Here is an 18,405-nt window from a genome sequence, read left to right as displayed (position 1 = left end):
TTTTCCATCGATTACACAGCGTTCTTTTCGCTCACCAAGGTATTGTAATAAATTGCTTTTGTGGAACTTAATTGATTAGCCTTGATCAGCTGCGCTCCAGGACATCAGACTGGGGGAGGAAAGCTGGAGGACTTGGCAAACACCTCGAAAGTGGCACTGGCCTCGAGTTGGTCAGTCGCCAGTGCCTCCAATCTATTTATTCATCCCGTGTTTATTTCTTCGCCGTTCCGGGCCGTTGACTGATGGTTTATTACTCCCAATATACTGTATTCAGACCGACGTGTTGGCCTCGCTGGCCAAGGTGGGAAAAACAAGGAGACTTGGTCGGATCGGCTCATTTCACTAATAGTAAACGTAATCACATAAGCGGAACCAGTTGGTCAGGAAGGAGTCTCCCAAGGGTTGTGATTAAGTAAATTGATTTAGAATATACGGCTAAAGAATGTTGTTCTGAATACATTTAATTTCGAAGCCTACTGAAGAATTATATTCTAACACCCAATCTTAATTGTAATAAATAATAATTATTATTGGACTAAAAAATTAATTTATAAATACATTTCGGCTATAATTTAAGATTTTTAAATTATTTTATGTTTTATCTTTTGGTATATATCGATAATAAACGTGTTATTCCTTTTTTTTACGACCTACAAAATAGATAAAATAAATTTTTCTAACCAAATTTAAAATCGTATATCAACTCGCTTTTACTGCCAAAAACGTCCACTTAGTTTACTCAATTAAATCCAAAAACTTATTAACTTCAGCGAAAAGAAGTTTCCGTTGGTTTAATTGCAAACTACTTAATCATTTATCCAATCACAGTCCACAGTCCGAACAATCGTTGCTATGGAGGCGGAAGGTCCCACTGGCGTCTCCATTCAATTAAAGTATACTCATAGAAATTTTTACCTAAATACTAGAAAAGTCGCCCTAAAACCAAGGTCGCCCTAAAACTACGAAAAATGTTCTTATTATACGGGTGGCTAGCCCTAAATATACGAAAAATCGCCATGGAAAATATTTTTTAGGGTTAGTTTTTCCAAAACGCCAAATTTGCCCTGTTTTTTAGGGCGAATTTTTATGAGTCGACTCCAAAAGTAATTCCTTCTTTTTAGGGCAAAATCGCCCTAAAACGCAGAACAAAATAACCAAAAATATGTTCTGAAATTGCCCTAAAAACAAGGAAGAGTCAAACGAAATTCTAAGACGCAATTAATGGATACACATGTAATATGTGTGTATGTGTGTGTGGTTGGCAGGTCAAAACAAGTGAATGTGTGTGTATATTAGGGCGGACCTTTTTCTATGAATTTTGATGCTGAGCGCATTTGACTTTAGAAAAGTCCACCCTTTTTCTTCTTCTTCGCTACTTTTCGTCCGTTGCAGTGGCAAGGGGGGTAGAAAGAGTTGCGTTGTCTAGACTTTGTCATAATTTTTCGGGCGCTTGGCAGTAAAAGACGTGTTTGTATGAAACCTTTTGTTTGTGAAAAAGTGAAAAATGTAAACGCTATTAAAGGACTTGGGAGGCGATTCTTTCTCAGTTTTCTGGTGAGTACATACATATATAATTGTGCAATTTGGATATTAACAACTAATTGAATTTACATATCTGTAACAGGGGAAAATGCAGCTGAAACTTAAAAAGATTTGACTGGAAGCAGCGGTCCAGATGTAGAGTTTTGGAAGTGTGGCAGAACAAAGTAAGAACATTAATAAGAGTATACATATATGTATGTGTATATGTAAATAATGCTTGAGGTAAAAAGATGATGCAACAGAATACACACTTGTGTACATATATATATCTACCAGAAATCTGTATTTATGCACCCGACAAACCGCATTCACAAGTGCATATGCCAACATAACCCCAAATTTCTATTGCGTCATTTCGTCAGTAACTGAAATTTGCTTTTGTTGCTTCTTTTTTTCCAGAAGTAGCAGCAAACGCAATCGCAGGCTAAAATTCTGAAAATTCTGACTGTTAGTAGTGCATTTTTATATTAATTTCTAACAATTTTTTTTCTTGTTTTAGATTGAGAACGTCTTTGAGATCCAGCTTCCGCAAACCACTTTTCGCACTTTTTAAAAGCGAAAGTAAGGGAATAAAACTGCTCAAATCTTTGGAAAGCCACGCTGAAGGTATGTGCTTTTTCTCTTTTTCTTTTCTCATTCAATAAATAGACTGTTTTTATTTAATAGAGATACAATCAACTTTAATTTGGCTTGCGATACATTCAATGTTGGTGCGACAGCAATGACAAAAAAGGACGGCGGGAGCATGAACGCGAAGAACACCATTGCGGACCCGCGAAGCCGTTTCTTTGTTTGGAAGGCTACTGTTGGGGAACTGCAAACACATCTAAAGGCATTGACGGAAAATTGCTAATCCGGAAAGCCGAAACTGCAACCATTCAGCTGCAACGTGGGAACAAGCCCTTTTTGACCTTGGTGAATTTCCAGTTTACCTATCAGAGGTTTTTTTATAGAATGCGAACCTTATTGAAAAGTATTGATGTGTGCTTCAAAATATTTTCTGTTTTAAACCACGACATTTATTAAAAAAATGTTTTATGAAATTCATTTGGAGTCTGATAAGAAAGGTAAAGCTTTATCCGAACTCTTGAAGGATTATAAAACCTTAAAACTGTAACTATTTTAAAGAAACAATCTGTTCATTCCAAAAAAAAATATTATTTCTATGCATTCAATTAGAAGTAAAATTTGATAATCAGTACTTATTGTAATAAACCTTAAAAAAACCTAAAGACCAAAAAATACATTAAGCCAAAACATTATTTTTAAGATCGATGTAATTCTTTTAGCAATAAGAATAAGTAGAATAAGTAGTAGTATGTAAATGTATATAATTAGAAATTGTGTAAATAACAACAAACAAAAATATAAAAAAAAAACAAAAAAAATATAATGAAATCGTATTTTTATTTATGAAAAATGGCCGTGAAATTTTGGGGAGCATTTTGCATGTTTTAGGGCAATTCGCCTATAAATCCAGAGAAAACGCCCTAGATTTATGAAAATCTGCCTTTAGTTTTAGGATATTTTTCCTTATTTCTAGGGCAATTCGCCCAAAAATCCAGAAAAGCACCCTAGATTTATAAAAAACTGCCTTTAGTTTAAAGGTATTTTTTCCGATTTCCAGGGCAATTCGCCTATAAGTCCAGAAAAATCGCCCTGGATTTAAAGGAAACTGCCTTTAGTTTAAGGGTCTCATTTCTTATTTTTATGGCAATTACCTGTGAAAATAGAAAAATCGCCCTAGATCTACGAAAAATCGCCCTAAATGTATGACAAATTCACCCGTATTTTTAGGGCAATTTGCCCTAATTTTGTTGCCTAGTCGCCATTGACCCCCGTTTTAGGGCGATTTTCCTTGTTTTTAGGGCGATTTTACCGGAAAATTTCTATGAGTGTAGTTTCTGCTGATGCTGCGACTTTCCCCAACGCCTTAATGCAATTGAGCTACGTCAGAGCTGAGTCCGTATATTTGTACACAAAAGAAAATTAGAAATACAAATGCTTTAATTTTTAAATTAATCAAGCTTTATTCGTGTGCACTTACAATTAATATTTAAAAAATATTAGAAAATACTGAAATTATAAAATAGTTGTTTACGATAAAAGCCCGAGGTTCACTCCTCAGCGAGTGCAAGTGTGTTGAAATGCTAAATTAATGAGTTATTTATAACCAACTATGACCTTGAGTTTGATAAAATCCTCACATTTATAAATAAATAAACAATAAAAAAAAAACACTTTTTAAATAATTTTTATGATAATTTGCATTGGCACCATTTCCCAAAGTCACTTAATTTTAACAAATAAAAAATCATTCAACTGGCTATAGTTTTTCTCAGTGCTCCCGTATCTCTGGCCATGTCCATCGACCTCGGCAGGGGAGCATTTGACAAGCGTGTCGTGTTACCAGCGCCTTATGCCTGTCTCTGTGTGCTGCATTAGCCCGGCTTTATCCGAGCCACTCACACTGAGACACATATGCTGATGGGGGCGGCGGAGCCAAGGGGTGGAGCCAAAGCCGGGAAAGTCGGGGGCCTCTGCCAGCCTTGTCACTTATGCAAAATCCCCTAATGGAGGCATGCCGAGGTGTAAGAAAAACAACAAAAAACGGAAAACTCGAGCATGGCAATGCAGCCTGGATGCTGTTGCTTTTCTCTCTCTTTTTTTTTTTGCTCGTTTTCTTGCCATTACATACAAATGCTCTTTAAGCGGATTTCGTAGCGTTTTACTTGTTTGCCATTGTTAAACTGAGTGCTCAGCATAAGGCTGCGACTCCCAGACGACCGCTGGACCAGCAGGATACTCGTTAAAGCTGAGCTGTTTCTGGACATTTTTCCGATGGTTTCGGGTCTTGGGGAATCGGGTCAGAAAGTATGCCGGAGGAGGTCGGAGTATGGTATTTTTAAGGATCGCAGGAACCAAAAATTTAACAAAAAAAAATAAATTAAAAACCTAGCAAATAACTTAAACCAATTTTATTTTGTATACACTTTTATCAATAACATTTTCATTGCTTTTAATCTAGTAGTTTCTTTTTATAAAATAAAGTTAATTAAAATAAATTCTAATTTTTGTTTTCGCGTATCTAAAGGCAAGATCAGTCGTATTTGTCATACTCAGCCATCTCTCCGTTTTACAGGTAATTTTCCTTGTCGGTCACGATGTAAAGTATTATTCCTAATTTGATACAAAAAATCAAAACTCAACCGAAAGTGCTTAGGCATATTTTTCTTAAGTTTTTCTTTGGGGTTTGTTGACCAAAAAAAAAAAAGAAACAGCGGGGAGCAGTTGGCAAACCCTTTTAATTATGCCAGAACATGCGCAAATATTTTCCTTATGGCCGCTTCACTCTTCGCTGCTTAACATTAATTAATTCTCGGCTTACGGAAAGCTCAAGTGTGTGTGGATGTTTGGCCTGCTGACTTGGGACCGGAAAAGTCAACGTTGGCTGCCCAATTTTTAATTAAATTATCCAAAAGTATATTTGCCTAATTTGATAAGAAATCACTTAGGCAAAAAAATTGTTAAAAAAGTATATACCTACATTTTGGAAAGCGAGAATAATTTCGACACACACTGGTACTTATTTTGTACAGGATTTGATTATAGAAAATGAGAAACTAAAAAATAAGCTGAACATTTTCTGCAATACTTCTAAGTATAAATTCATGCGGTCAAATTATTGTTATTCTTGTCCCCTCTCGAACTCTAGTGCTATTACATATGCTAAGAGTTAGGGCTTTGCGCCTTACGTCCTATGAATTATTCTCCTTATTGGTCCTTTTGTTCGTCCATCAGTAAGTGGCGCAAATCAGGCGTCAACTTCCACCCATGGAAATCAATCAAGTATAAGGCGCAGACGTTGCGATTTTACGAGGCGAGCGGCATCAAAACCAACGACAAAAAGTAAGAAAAGAAACGTCATAAAACTTATTTACTTAGCACCAGCAAAATGGTCCACGCAGAAGTCAGGTCAGGTTCTCCTTAAACAAAAGGCAAAAAGAAAGCAGCATAAAGCGAAGTAAAAGCTCAGAAACAAGCGGAAAGCAAAGTCGAGTCAACGAAAATGGGGCTGTCAATAATCATAAAATTCCTGGGGAGCAAAAGTAAGGGAAAATTCCGAATCGGGGCAAAGGAAGCGAATGAGAAATGAGATTCTGGGCGATGAGCTCCTACTTGAATTTGTTAAATTGCCTGTGAATGACAAATATTGTGTTATAATTTCTATTAAGAAAATTAAGCAGCGGCACCGCATTGCGTATGCGCATTATTTAATTTGTCTAAGTGTTGTCGCAATAAAGTAGTCGTGAAATTCAGTCCATTTTCGGATTTAAAAAGTGCTGTAAAAGCGGGCAGATCTTAAAGGCCTCGAATGGCGACTAATGGACAGTGACATAAGACACAGACTGACAGCGAGGCCCAGACAGCTTTCAGCCCAATCCCTCTTACCGTCCAAACGGAGGGCCTAACGTGTTTGGACATGGCCAAGAAGCGTAGACAATGGCAGACACAAAGCGACTTCAAGTGGGTGGCAAACATAAAAATGGTTTCTTTAATTTTGTAGCACGACAACTTTCCCCTCCGCAAAAGCTTTATGAATTTTATATGCATCCGAAGAGTGTGCTTCATAATATTCAAGTTGTTTCGGACCGAAATCAAAATGGCAAAGTTCGGTTTCAACCAAATACTGTTGCCGACCCTCAGGCTTATCGATTTGCTATCAGATAAATACCTAAGAGATAAATGTCATAAATCATTAAATTTGAAATCCTCTCAAGCTAAGACGGCAAATAGATAAATCTGATATAGCGGTGTATTTTATTCCATAAATGTTATGTCGATTCGAAACATTAATAACAGATTTCCAGGTCATATGACAGCAATAGCTTGAAATTAATACTTCAGAAGTTTAATTATTATATTTTATTTTGAAACTTGAAATCTTTCATATTTATTGTTGCATTTTTTTTAAGAAAAGAATCACTTTACTTTGATTTAAATGTTGTGCAAAATATTATTCTATATTTTTACAATTTACTTTAAATTTTAAACTTTAAATGTTATTTGCGACTTTTCACTTCTCATATGCGGCAAAAGGGAATAATACGAAATCAAGAGTCCGCAATGAATGGCGCTAAGGTTCGTTGGCTGGTCGTCTCCACAACTCATCAAAATGAGCAGCGGATACTTAATCTGATTTACTTGCCTCAGCCAAGTCGGAGCCAACAGGATAGCAGCTGAAGCTCTGGCAAACCGAGCAAACAAGCGTCTTCATAAAAAGCGACATCTCGACCGGGCCAAGAGTGCTTTTCTCAGAGGATGAGGAGCAGGTCGTGGTGGAGGAGGAGTGCCAATGGTGGCCCAGGACCATGGCTGCCATGGGCTGCTCGTAGCTGGCGTTCTGCGGCGTTGTGTACATCATAAAAGAGCGATAAGATAACCATGCCCAGCGACGACCGACCGTGGCACTTGACTGCTCCAAACCCTCGCTGTCCGACTTCCTTTGTCCCAACTAAAACATACTTTTGATACCCTCATATATTTGCAGTGACTTACAGGATTAACTTTAAATATTACTATTATACAGACGGTTCTTTTTATTATAATTTAACAAACTTATACATTTTAAAGCAACAATTTAAATAATTTAACTTTAATGTAACTTTAACATTCTGGCCGAATTCAAAATTGTTTTTGACACGGGCGTTCCTAAAAATCCCCTGCCCTTTAAAGGGTATCTCCATTTCTCTCCTAGTGCTATATTTGATTTTCATTGCCCGACGGCCTCGGTCCATCTCCCACCAAACAAGCATCTCCTGCCGCTTTTGCTCCTCCTACTTCGTTTGGTTTCTGAGCTGCCAGCATCTTTAGTGTGATTTATTTGGGCAGAGCACAATGTACTTTCTTTTCAAATAAATCATAAATTTCAACGCACCGCCTTGCAGTACACAATTGTTGTTGATGTTTCGCCAACTCAAGATTCTGCCACTCCCAATAATAATTTTTGCCCATCTCCTGAATTTTGCTCCCGTTTTCTTTCAGCATTTTCAAGCCTGAGTTGCTATGTCATCTGGCCTATGGCAGCGCTGCGACAGCAATTGAGTTATCCAAAAAGGCTATCTAAACAGAATGGAAGATGTATTCGTTAAGATATTTTATATTATATTTATTGTATTTTTATGGCACTTGGGCATTTGGCCTAAGTCCCCGCCGTTTTGTTTGCCCGTTGAAAAATGTAAAACGGATCTCGACCCTCTGGAAGGCCGCAGGGAGAATTATGAGCTAAGCGCGACACGCATGGGTAAAAAGGATGGGTGGGTTTGGGTGAAAGTGTCAGGAATGGGTGGTTCTTCCAGTCCAAGTACTGACCATGTTGAGCAGGAAACACATGATTTGTGACGCTTTTTGTTAAGCCAGCTAGTCGAGTGAGATTTAGTTCGCTATTATTTCGCTTTTAAGTTTGATTTACAGGCAACACTTCATTTTGTTTGAAAAAATAACGTCTTTCTGGCTGTTACAATTTTTATATAACCCCTTACATTTTTACTAGGTGTCAAAAAATATTTTAATATAAATTTAACTAGATTTTCTTTATTAAATTTATCACAATTTTTTAGCTACTTTCTACTAAAGCTCCATCATCCGCCGATTTTCTCAAATGCGAGTTACTTCCTTTTCCTTATTGACCTCATCGATTTGAACCTGAATGGGCGTACGATATGCACTCTGAACCATCATGGACACCAGTACCATTTCCACTAGGATTAGGATGTTAATAATAGCTGAAAAAGACGAAAATAAATTAGATGGACAAATTTCTAAAGCAGTACAATAATAAATGTTATTGCTAATATAAATGTCTAAAGTCCACGAATGTAATAGTAAGATACTCACTTTGCTTATAGATGGTGTGATTGATGGGATACTCCCCACCCATTTTGATGCCATCCAGCTGATCGTAGAGGATCAAATACTGCAGCTTGCACAGCATCACCACCAATTGGAGGCAGAACATCTTCTTCCTCAGCTGATAGTCCCCGCGCAGCTTGGTGATTGCCCTCACGGTGATTTGAAGGGACCAAACCCTATTTATGAACACATATTTATTAATAATATTATTTAATACTATAAAATAAAGTTATTACCCCATGACAATAGAGCACACGATGAAGGGGATGAAGAAGTACATGACCTGGTGGTAAAGCTGAATGTCCCTGTAGTACAGGATGTTCATCACCAGCATGATGGAACCCTGCCAGAAGGGCATTTGCCAGACCTAGAAACGATGTAATATAAACTAATGTTTCGTTTTAAAAGCTATTTCTGGACATACCATGTATCTGGAGATGCAGAGCTTCGCCTTGGTGGGTATTACCAACGGCAAGCAGAGGCAGCAACAGCAGCACGGTGGAGTATTAAGTTGCACCGTCTCGCCGCCCGTCTCCTTCACGAAATTCTGCTCCGAGTTTACGTAACGGAAGAGCAGGGTTCGAAACACCGGTCCGCCGACCATGAACATCACGTGCATCACCGTGTGGCAGATGAACCAGGAGTAGGGCACCAGAATGGTAACCAGGGCAGCCACCGAGATAATCGGATACAGGCCGACCATCATAATCGAGGGCCTCAAGAGCGGCTTGTTCAGGTGACGACGAAGCCGTGAGACTGTCGTCGAGAAGATGCAGATGTTAAGGATTGTCAGCAGACTGGCTATGAAGATGGCGAGGCTGAGGAAGGCAGTCATGTCTGTAAGTGAGTTGTCAAAAATCCAATTAGTCGGGAAAAGAGGATTGGGTTTCGGGCGGGAGCACAAACTACTTTTGTTAGTCAACCAATAAGTAAAGGTGCTTAAGTTTAGGACTACTGTTACTAATTATTATTTGATATTTCTTGTATGTATATTTGTAAACTATATCTAACTAAAAAAACAATTGATTTATAAATTTATTTGTTTATTTTTAGTTTTTGTAATATGTTTGCAAAGGCACAAAATTTTAAAAAATCTGGAATACCTTTTGTGTAAAATTCGTAGTTCCAATTTTACAATAGGTGCTAATATTTTTAGTTAGCAGCTTTAGATGCAAGTTAAAAAGGTAAATAGGTGTATGTAAACTATTCAACAGAATTAGTAAACAAGATACTATTTTAGTAAGCCAAGGATTAGTTAAAAAGTAACAAATTTCAGTTTTTTTACGTTTTTTTAACCAGTTAAAACTATTTAAGAAAATCTTTTACTCACTTTCATAATACTCTTCCACCGTGGGGTGTGTTCGAAGGCTCTTTGTGTCATTTTTCTGCAGATCCAAAACCTGCGAAATCTGTTCCGTCGGGTCCATCGATATGTAGTCCTCGGTGGCATTCATTGTGCGGCTTTTATAATTAAGGTGATAAATTCAAACTGGGGCAAGCTGGTGCAATACTTCCTGGTTTTCCTTCGCTTACGCTACGGCACTTCACTTCACATCTTTATCATTGTTCACACTATGCCAGTTAGCAGACTTTACACTTTATTAGCACTCATAAATGTATCTAAGAGTTTGCGTTTGCTGTTATATATTCGCAATGTGGGTGCTGTCAAATAAAGTGGGGAAGCAAAGAGAAGGGTTATTAACCGAGTCAGGTGAAAGTGCGAAAAGTGTGCAGAATTTTTAGGTTGGTAACTGATTTGGTCAGCAATGGAGGCAATGCACCTTACTAGATTGAATTCGACGCGGCTTGTTTGAAGTAATGAATATTATATTATAATTAATATATGCTAAACAAAAGTCTAGACGAAGTGTTAATACCCTCAATCACGATCCCATGAAGAGAATTAACTCATTAGTGGTGAAAAGAAACTCCGATGACACATCTCTTCCTGAAGCCTTCTACATCATCTATACTCCCATGAATCCTTATCCAAGACCTTTATTAACCTTGGAAGGTTCAAAGCCAACTGAAAAGAGTAAAGCGTTTCGCTTGATTTTTATATGAGCATCCGAACCCTCACGTGACAGCAAACCCAATCAAACCAATAAAAAATTCACAATGATCTGCACATAATTCGTAGTTTGTAGACGATATTCAAATACAAAACTGCGGAACACTGACACAGACAGTCACCAAATTTACCCGTCTGTTGGGTATGAATAATTCATTGAAAAACAAACGAAGGCAAGAGATAAGATAATCCTTTTGATTAACACATTAACAAATACTCTTTATAAACTAATTACTTTTGTGACTAAATACGTATACTTATATTGGGTTAGCCAAAATTCCAGTTTAATATTGTTTCAGTTTGTGTTGCTTAATTTTTCTGCACTCATTACCTTAAAACCTATAATAAACCTAATTAAAAATTGCAAAACAAATGCCATTTCAGTTAGCACTTTGAAAGAGCATATAAACATCGTTAAGTCGGTAACTGAAACTTAAGTCCCAAATAGCCCAGATGTTTATAACAAGTCTGAGGAGACGAGCACGTGACTTAAGCCTTAGGCGATTGAAGAGAGTCCATCCAGTTTTTTGGGAAACAAAGAGACCGAGTTGGGCTTCCAAATAGTAAACTGGTTTTCGAAAGCATAGGCAGGTAACAGACCGGCCATACTAAAACACATTTTACGAGTAGCTTGCCTCATTGCACTGCGCGTTATGTAAGCTCTTTGTTATTGTCCATTTCCAAACTGGTTTTATATTTTTGCACAGTAATAACGCATACAATACCATGTTGAAAGTACCTGTAAACGCACTGAAAACATGATTCAACATCTCGCAGCGCCAACAACGACCTTCAGATCTGCTCCGAAAACGTGTCAAAGTCCCCGCGATCTGACCTCAATTTAGACTCAGACTTCAACGTAATCCGGAGATGTGGAAATGAAGTAGAATCGTGTCTTATCGTCGACAAGCCATAGATCACAATCCACCATCTGACGATCCAATTTCATCAGCTGGCGAAAAGAGAGCACATCCATAATTAATTTACAAAACCGCCATAAATCATTTTTTTCCAGCAATTAGCACAAAATTCGCGGATTCGTTTTTTGTTTAGCACATTCTAAGGTGCGTAAAACAAACCGCGAAAATAAGCGTCATAAATATTATATACGAGTATCAGCATAAAGTATATATATACTTTTGGGTGGGTTTTTAACATTTTGCAAATGGATTTGGCACGCTATAATCAGCAAATAAAAGTGTCCAAATATTAATAAATATTTTAAGCTCTGTAGTTTAAACGTGCTAAGTGAGCAGAACAGAACCCTATTTAGAAATGTTCTTCAGAAAGTTCGAATATAAAGATTACAGTCGCAAAGTTCAATGTCAGCTGAGTAAATAAAGTTGTGTTTTTGTATACCAAGAGAAAATATTCATTACTCGTTAGGTTTACTTTTAAATATGTTCCATTTTGTTTTATACCATTATGTTTAAAAAATTAAATAATAAACGGACAGAGGATAACCACTTCAATTTATTATATTTTTTTGCCCCGAAACCGTGTAGTAAAAATAATAATAAAGTTGTATAACTCTCTCAAAAATTGCACCAGTGAATTGTCGAAATGAAATGTAAACATCGGCTAAAAACGAAAAAAGTTTTGCTGTTGGCACATTTTTTTGTGGCAACAATTTTGAATAAGGCGCTCCTCTTCATTCATTTTTTTTCTTACTGCTTTTTAGCCGACTGCCTTCTTTTGGTCGGCCATGACTCCTCACCAAGATATTTCCGAGCTTTTGCGCTTAACAAATTCAAATATCTTGGCGAGACAAAACGCTGCAAAATAAATGGCAAAATACACGACCTTACGCAATGCAAACAAATTGAGCAGAGCGGAAAATGCTTGCAAACCCAAAATAAAACAGAACCCATAACCGAAAATCAAATGCAAATACAGATGCAGTGCCTGGGACAAAATCAAAATCAGAACTCAGACCGCAAAATGTAATTTGTTTTCTGGTCGACAAAGCAAATCATTTCCCTGCTGAAATTCGCAAGAGGAATTTGCGCAAAGTGAGTTGTGGATGCAAAGAATTTTCCCGTCTACAGTCACTAAAGATAGCAATTCATTAGACAACGTGTCAGGCCAAGACATTCGGGAATGCCAGCTATCTAGATAAAAATTTAATTATTTTGCTTGTACGATAAGATGTTTCAACTCCCAATTATCACATATTTTAAACCAAAACAATTTTGTAAATACGCGGAATCGTTTGTGTGAAGTACAAACTTCCCGTGAAGAATTCATTTAGGTTGAGTTAATATCTTTTGTGTCTGTTAATGGCATGTCGGATGGCGGTTAGATAAGTTAAATATTTCTCATTCACTTTATTAAACGACAACAATATTATGTGACAAAACACTGACAGCACGGAACCGAAGAGTTATAGAATTGGTTTGACAACCAGACTTCTTTATGTTTTCTTGTTTGTAACCTTGACCATCATCACACTTCACCCAATAGCCTTGGCATTGCACTTCATTGAATAGTTTACAGAATTTCAATTAAAACCATATGCATTTCAACTTGTCTTTAATTCATTTTGATTGCTTCGGCATCAACAAATGAAAAGAGTAATTATTCATTACATGTTCACACGGCTGTTCAGTTGTTCATGTTGCATGGGGTTGTATAATGTTAAGGGTCGATCACGAGTTAAACACATTAAAGGGGAGAATCAATAAACAATAAAAATACATTGCACTGCAATTGGTTGAATGATTTTTGTTTAATTTGTGCACTTTTCTCTATTTTTATTTGCTGCTTACACTTTTCACTCACTCTCCGCTTTTCTCTGTTGTTTTTTGTGCACTTTTTTAGCCGCGTGTGTCTTATTCGCTCGCGCTCTGTTCAACAACTGAAAATGAAACTCAAAATATTGTAGTGCCCATGCCGATCACGAACGTGAATGCGCCCATCTCACCATCTCAGACCACGGGCTATATGTCGGCAATACGGCTATATGGGTGTATGTATGTGCTGGTGTTTGTTTCGGCCAAAACAGAAAATAGCGGTAGCAATAACAACAATACGTGCATACCTGCTGACGCGATGTGCTAATCGTCATTTGTCGATTTCAAACGCTGCTGCTGGGAAAAGTTTTCTTAACACTCGCTCATTGCGGAAGTTGGTTATTTGCCGATCAAAAAGCGTTTGCTTTGGCCAACTGAAGTGGCTCAGAAAGAGGCTTGTCCTGCTAACACGTTGGTCAAAGAGTGGCGAAATGCAAAAGGAAACTTCAACAATTGAAAGTGAAAATTGGACCAAGCAATTAAACATACATACATTTCAAATTTAAATATTTAAAAATGTAGTTAATGTTTATCTTAAGCAGTATCTTTTATGAAGTTTGTTTCTTAAAAATTAGTAAAATAAATGTATTAAAAAAGTAATGCAATTGTACTTTTACAGAAATTAAATCACTATGGACGGCAGTCCATGTAGTGACGAAGCGCACCAGGAGAGTGTGCGAAGGCGACTACTATATATACACGAAGAAATGAAAATCTAGTGTGATGGTCCGATCATAATGAATGATACACCAATCGAAAGGTATTGCAAAAACTTAAAGGATTGCATACCAAGACTTTAAGAAAATCAATTGGCTTCGGAGAGAGAGCGGTGAAAGTGAAAAAATGAAAATTTCGAAATTTGGAGCTGTTGGGGCCGGTGGGGATAAATGCCCCCTCGCAATGTTTTAGTTGTATTCCTTTTGAAAATACCCGTCGAATGAGGGGTCATTTGTCAAAATCCGACGCTCCGTTCAAAAGTTATAGCCAAAATAAGATTTCCTTCTTCTTCCCAAAATGAAAATGTAATTCTGTTTGTCAGTTTGTCAGTTTGTCAGTTTGTCCAAAACATGTTTCTTAAGTTTTGAAAATTTAATATGACGTTCATCCCATCGATATAAAAAACTTTTGTTCTACCACTTTTGGAAAAACTCGCTAGTTTAGCGGGAAAACAGCTATAAATAGCTAAAATTCGGAAAACCGTAACTTCTATACTACTAAAGCTACAGACTTGTGCTGCATCTTGTTTTAAAGGTATTTTTAAATGCTATAAACGCCTTCTATATGCAATTTGTGTAAATGTAATAATTAAAAAGATATGAACAAAAGACAATTTTTTAAAACTTTTTTTTAGCTTTTTTTTATTTTTCTCAAAAACGGCTCTAACGATTTTCTTGAAAACTTTAAACTGTATAGCCCTTGAGATTCCTTAAATTTTGGTATATAACACATTACTGTAAAAAGTCACGTTTAAAAGTTATTTTTATACGAAAATAGCCACTTTTGCCAGCTCGAACAATTAACGCTCCCTGAGTATTGAGTTTTGTGGGAGGGTATCCGAACTGTATTTTAGGGTCATGGAATCTGTAAATTTGCACTTAAGAGTTCCATATAGGAATCTTTTGCTCTACGACTTTTGGAAAAAGCCGCTACTTTAGCGGGAAAAAGCTAAAAATAGCTAAATTTCGTTAGTTTGTAAGTTCTATACTACTAAAGGTACAGACATGTGCTATACCTCCTTTAAAAGGTATTTTGAAATACTTCAACGCCTTTTTAACTTAATTTGTTAAAATACAATAGTTTAAAAATTATGATTGACCAATTTAAATTTAAATGTATATATTAGCTCCTATGAGAGCAAATGTAAACAAACAAAAACTTCTGATATCAAATAAAAACACCTCTTAACGAGGTAAAAATCTAGTGACGACCGCACCTTCAACATACAAAAGTTCTGATATCAACATTTGTGACGAAAAATTATTACACTCGTCATTAAATAGACTTTCTAATCTTTTCTCATTCGTCACGCTGCAATAGAAAATGCCTGTAAAGGGAAAGAGGCTGGAATAGTTTGCTAGGGCGGGCCGAATGAGAAAATATTAGAAAGTCTATTTAATGACGAGTGTAATAATTTTTCGTCACAAATGTTGATATCAGAACTTTTGTATGTTGAAGGTGCGGTCGTCACTAGTTTTTTACCTCGTTAAGAGGTGTTTTTATTTGATTGATATTACAACGAAAATCTAAAAACACTTGGTATAACAAATTTGTAAAAACATCGTTAAAATATTTTTTTATAATTTTCAGCTTTCTATAAAGAAAACAAAAAAAATTTCTTTTATTTTCATTAGTGAAAAACTTTTATTTTTATCATATTTTGCATAGTTCTAATGTTTTGTCAACCACTGTGCAATTGAGAAAATTGCAATCCTGTCTTCCGGTCTGGCCAACCCAATTTTCATCGCCATCGCTGAGCACTTAAGCTAAAAGCTAATTTGTATAGAGAAATGCCATCAGCTTATTGGAACGTCCAGAACTTATGGATTCCGCACCAGAAACCAATTAACATGTCTAACCAGAGGATAATTACTTTTTCCAGTGTTCGATACTGACCCCAGGGACTATAAGTCACAGATATCATGGCAAACGAATGAAGTTTCTAATGGCGCATCAATCAACTCATAATTTGCACGCCCCCGAGTGAAAAACCGTAGGTGCGATTATTTTAATCGAAGCCAGCAGTCAAACACAAAATTCCCCATACAATTTGATATTCAAATTAAACTCATTAGAAATGCCATTAAGCCAAGTGGACTTCGAGTCCAAAACACAGCCCGAGGCGTGGGTATATCAAAAAACGTAAATCTAAGGCACATCCGCTTACTAATTTAATGAGCGGTCCAATGAACCTTTTTTGCTATCTCTTTTCGCTCGCACTTTATGTAACCAATCTAAAATTAAATGCTAATTATTCAACCCAAAAATTATGCAATAAATTATGCCCAGAATGCGAACTGCCAAGTTGGTAAGTTTTTATTGCAGAATCTGCGGCGGTGGCTCATAAAAAGAAATTATGATGGCTGGCCGCCATGCAATTTCACTTATAATTTGCAAATAAATCTAATTGTGTAAAGAGGGTCAGAAGTGATAAGGCCAATTAGAGGAGGAGGACGAAAGGGAAAGAGCGGAAAGCGGTCAGGGTAAAAAAAGGCAGGAGAACAGAAAAAAAGTTTACAAAGTGATTTAATGGAACAATTTGGAAGTTATGACTGTAAACAATAAAAACAAATTTTTTGTCACTTCGGACTTAAAGTTTATTTCAATAATAGTTCTGAAAGATTAATTTAAATAATTTTTTTAAGATGTAAAAGATGTGTTAAGCATTGCCGCAAAGTTAATGTTCTTGGAAAAGCAATTTAAACCTTGCATACATTTCAATGTTAAGCGTAATCAAAACAGGTCTATCTCAAAAGTAATTCCAAGAATTTCTCAGAGAGTGCCTAGCTTATTTATATATTTTTTATTTGTTTTGTTATTAGGGTATTTTAAATGGATCTGAGTACTTCTTAGTAGTTTATAGAGCTTCTCATTCTGAAAAAAAGTAAAATTTAAAATACAAAATATTTCCATAAATTTTTAGTGTCTACTACTTTTGCAAAAAAATGTGGCATATGCAAAACAAATCTTCCCGCAGTCTCATGACTTTCTTAGAAAACCCCATGGAAACCCGCGCTGAATTCCTTATTTGCTGTCAGCGATGATTGTTTGCCACCATTTCTTACCTGCAAGACTCACTGCATCCTCCAGCGTGGCAGCTCCTTTGAATCCGCCTGCTGTGAATCCTCGCAGCTTTTGAAAAAGGGGGCCAGCGGCCAAGCAAGTCTCCTCGCTGCTTAAAGAAAATATAAAGTTTTTTGGGACCCGAGGCGACGCCTTTGAAGGCGACGTCACGATTTCAGCGCCTCGCCAGCTTTTTCTTGTCGGTTTTCATTTTCTCGCCACTGTTTATTTGCCGCCTTTGGGTTTTTTTATGTTTTCTTATTTTGCTCATTTTTTCGCGCTCGTTTTTTCGCAAATAAGCAACAATGCAGCCGCCATTTGAATAACACAAAAAGACGTTGAAAGTGAGATGGGAATGAGAAGCCTGGCCCAGGGCTGACTTAACGTTCATTTCTTGGGTCTTTATGCTCTCCTGATTCATTCAACTGTCGCTGTTGTTTCAATTTCAGTCCGCACTTTCATCCTCCGCTTTTCGCCTGTGTTGTTTGCTGTTTAACGAAGCAAATCAACAAATTGTAATGATGCCAAAGTCCTTTTCTGCGTTGCTTGCACTTTTGCCGCCCCCCGCCACCACCCCACAAATTTTGTTTTGTTTTATTTTTTTGTCCCAAACGGCAGACCCGAAACCCATTCAGATCAAGAAATTACTCTTTAGTGGCTTAAGTCGAATTAGGGATACCTGGTATAAACTTTACTACTACTAATTTTGACTTTAAATTTAGGTAGACAATTTACCTTGTGAGGTTCAAGCTAAAATTTTTGTGGATGTTCATATAACTATTTTCTGTAATAGATAAATAATCACCATTTAAAAATATTATAAAGCATTATCAAAGTTAAACTACAATAAATTAACGAATACTAAATGTAAAGCATTTGGGACTTGAATATTATCATGAAAGTTAAGATGAAGCATTTAACTCTTCATAACCAATTAATATTTTAAGGGACCGGCTAGCAAAAATACCCCCTCAGACTCTTCGAATAGAGGGTATCCAAACCCGAGACCCGCACTGGTAGGTAGACAATTTACCTTGTGAGGTTCAAGCTAAAATTTTTGTGGATGTTCATATAACTATTTTCTGTAATAGATAAATAATCACCATTTAAAAATATTATAAAGCATTATCAAAGTTAAACTACAATAAATTAACGAATACTAAATGTAAAGCATTTGGGACTTGAATATTATCATGAAAGTTAAGATGAAGCATTTAACTCTTCATAACCAATTAATATTTTAAGGGACCGGCTAGCAAAAATACCCCCTCAGCCTGTTCGAATAGAGGGTATCCAAACCCGAGACCC

The 18,405-nt window shown here is 36.6% G+C and overlaps 1 protein-coding gene and 1 long non-coding RNA gene across 4 annotated transcripts; one reads left to right on the top strand and one right to left on the bottom strand.

Moving 5' to 3' along the window:
• Positions 1-1,607: 1,607 nt before the first annotated feature.
• LOC123003000 (uncharacterized) lies at positions 1,608-2,444 on the top strand. The gene is made up of 3 exons (XR_006412341.2): positions 1,608-1,706; positions 2,042-2,148; positions 2,209-2,444. It is a non-coding gene; the product is annotated as an uncharacterized lncRNA (long non-coding RNA).
• A 5,687-nt stretch (positions 2,445-8,131) lies between these two features.
• On the bottom strand, positions 8,132-13,432 carry LOC108056332 (organic solute transporter alpha-like protein). 3 transcript variants are annotated; one of them, XM_017140078.3, is made up of 6 exons: positions 13,307-13,432; positions 9,785-10,116; positions 8,879-9,291; positions 8,691-8,821; positions 8,440-8,630; positions 8,132-8,327 (listed from the first exon to the last, which is right to left on the bottom strand). In XM_017140078.3, the coding sequence occupies exons 2-6, from the start codon at positions 9,906-9,908 to the stop codon at positions 8,200-8,202; spliced, it is 987 nt and encodes a 328-aa protein (XP_016995567.1). In that variant the 5' UTR covers positions 9,909-10,116; positions 13,307-13,432; the 3' UTR covers positions 8,132-8,199. The 3 variants fall into 3 exon arrangements, with proteins under 3 accessions (XP_016995567.1, XP_070071486.1, XP_070071487.1); XM_070215385.1 differs by having other exon boundaries at positions 13,294-13,390; XM_070215386.1 differs by lacking the exon at positions 13,307-13,432 and adding an exon at positions 11,265-11,431.
• Between the last annotated feature and the right edge of the window lie 4,973 nt (positions 13,433-18,405).

This window comes from Drosophila takahashii, chromosome 3L (genome assembly GCF_030179915.1).
Source record: "Drosophila takahashii strain IR98-3 E-12201 chromosome 3L, DtakHiC1v2, whole genome shotgun sequence".
Taxonomy (NCBI): Eukaryota; Metazoa; Arthropoda; class Insecta; order Diptera; family Drosophilidae; genus Drosophila; species Drosophila takahashii.
Note: the sequence above shows the minus strand (reverse complement) of the source record. Positions and strands in the feature narration are given on the sequence as shown.

What these genes read in the sequence shown, in the direction of transcription:
- LOC108056332 (XM_017140078.3), bottom strand. Translation starts at nt 9,908, where the DNA reads ATGAATGCCACCGAGGACTACATATCGATGGACCCGACGGAACAGATT. An exon ending in TCTGCATCTCCAGATACATG is followed by an intron (nt 8,822 to 8,878) that starts GTATGTCCAGAA and finishes CATCGTTTCTAG; the next exon opens with GTCTGGCAAATGCCCTTCTG. An exon ending in GTGTGCTCTATTGTCATGGG is followed by an intron (nt 8,631 to 8,690) that starts GTAATAACTTTA and finishes GTTCATAAATAG; the next exon opens with GGTTTGGTCCCTTCAAATCA.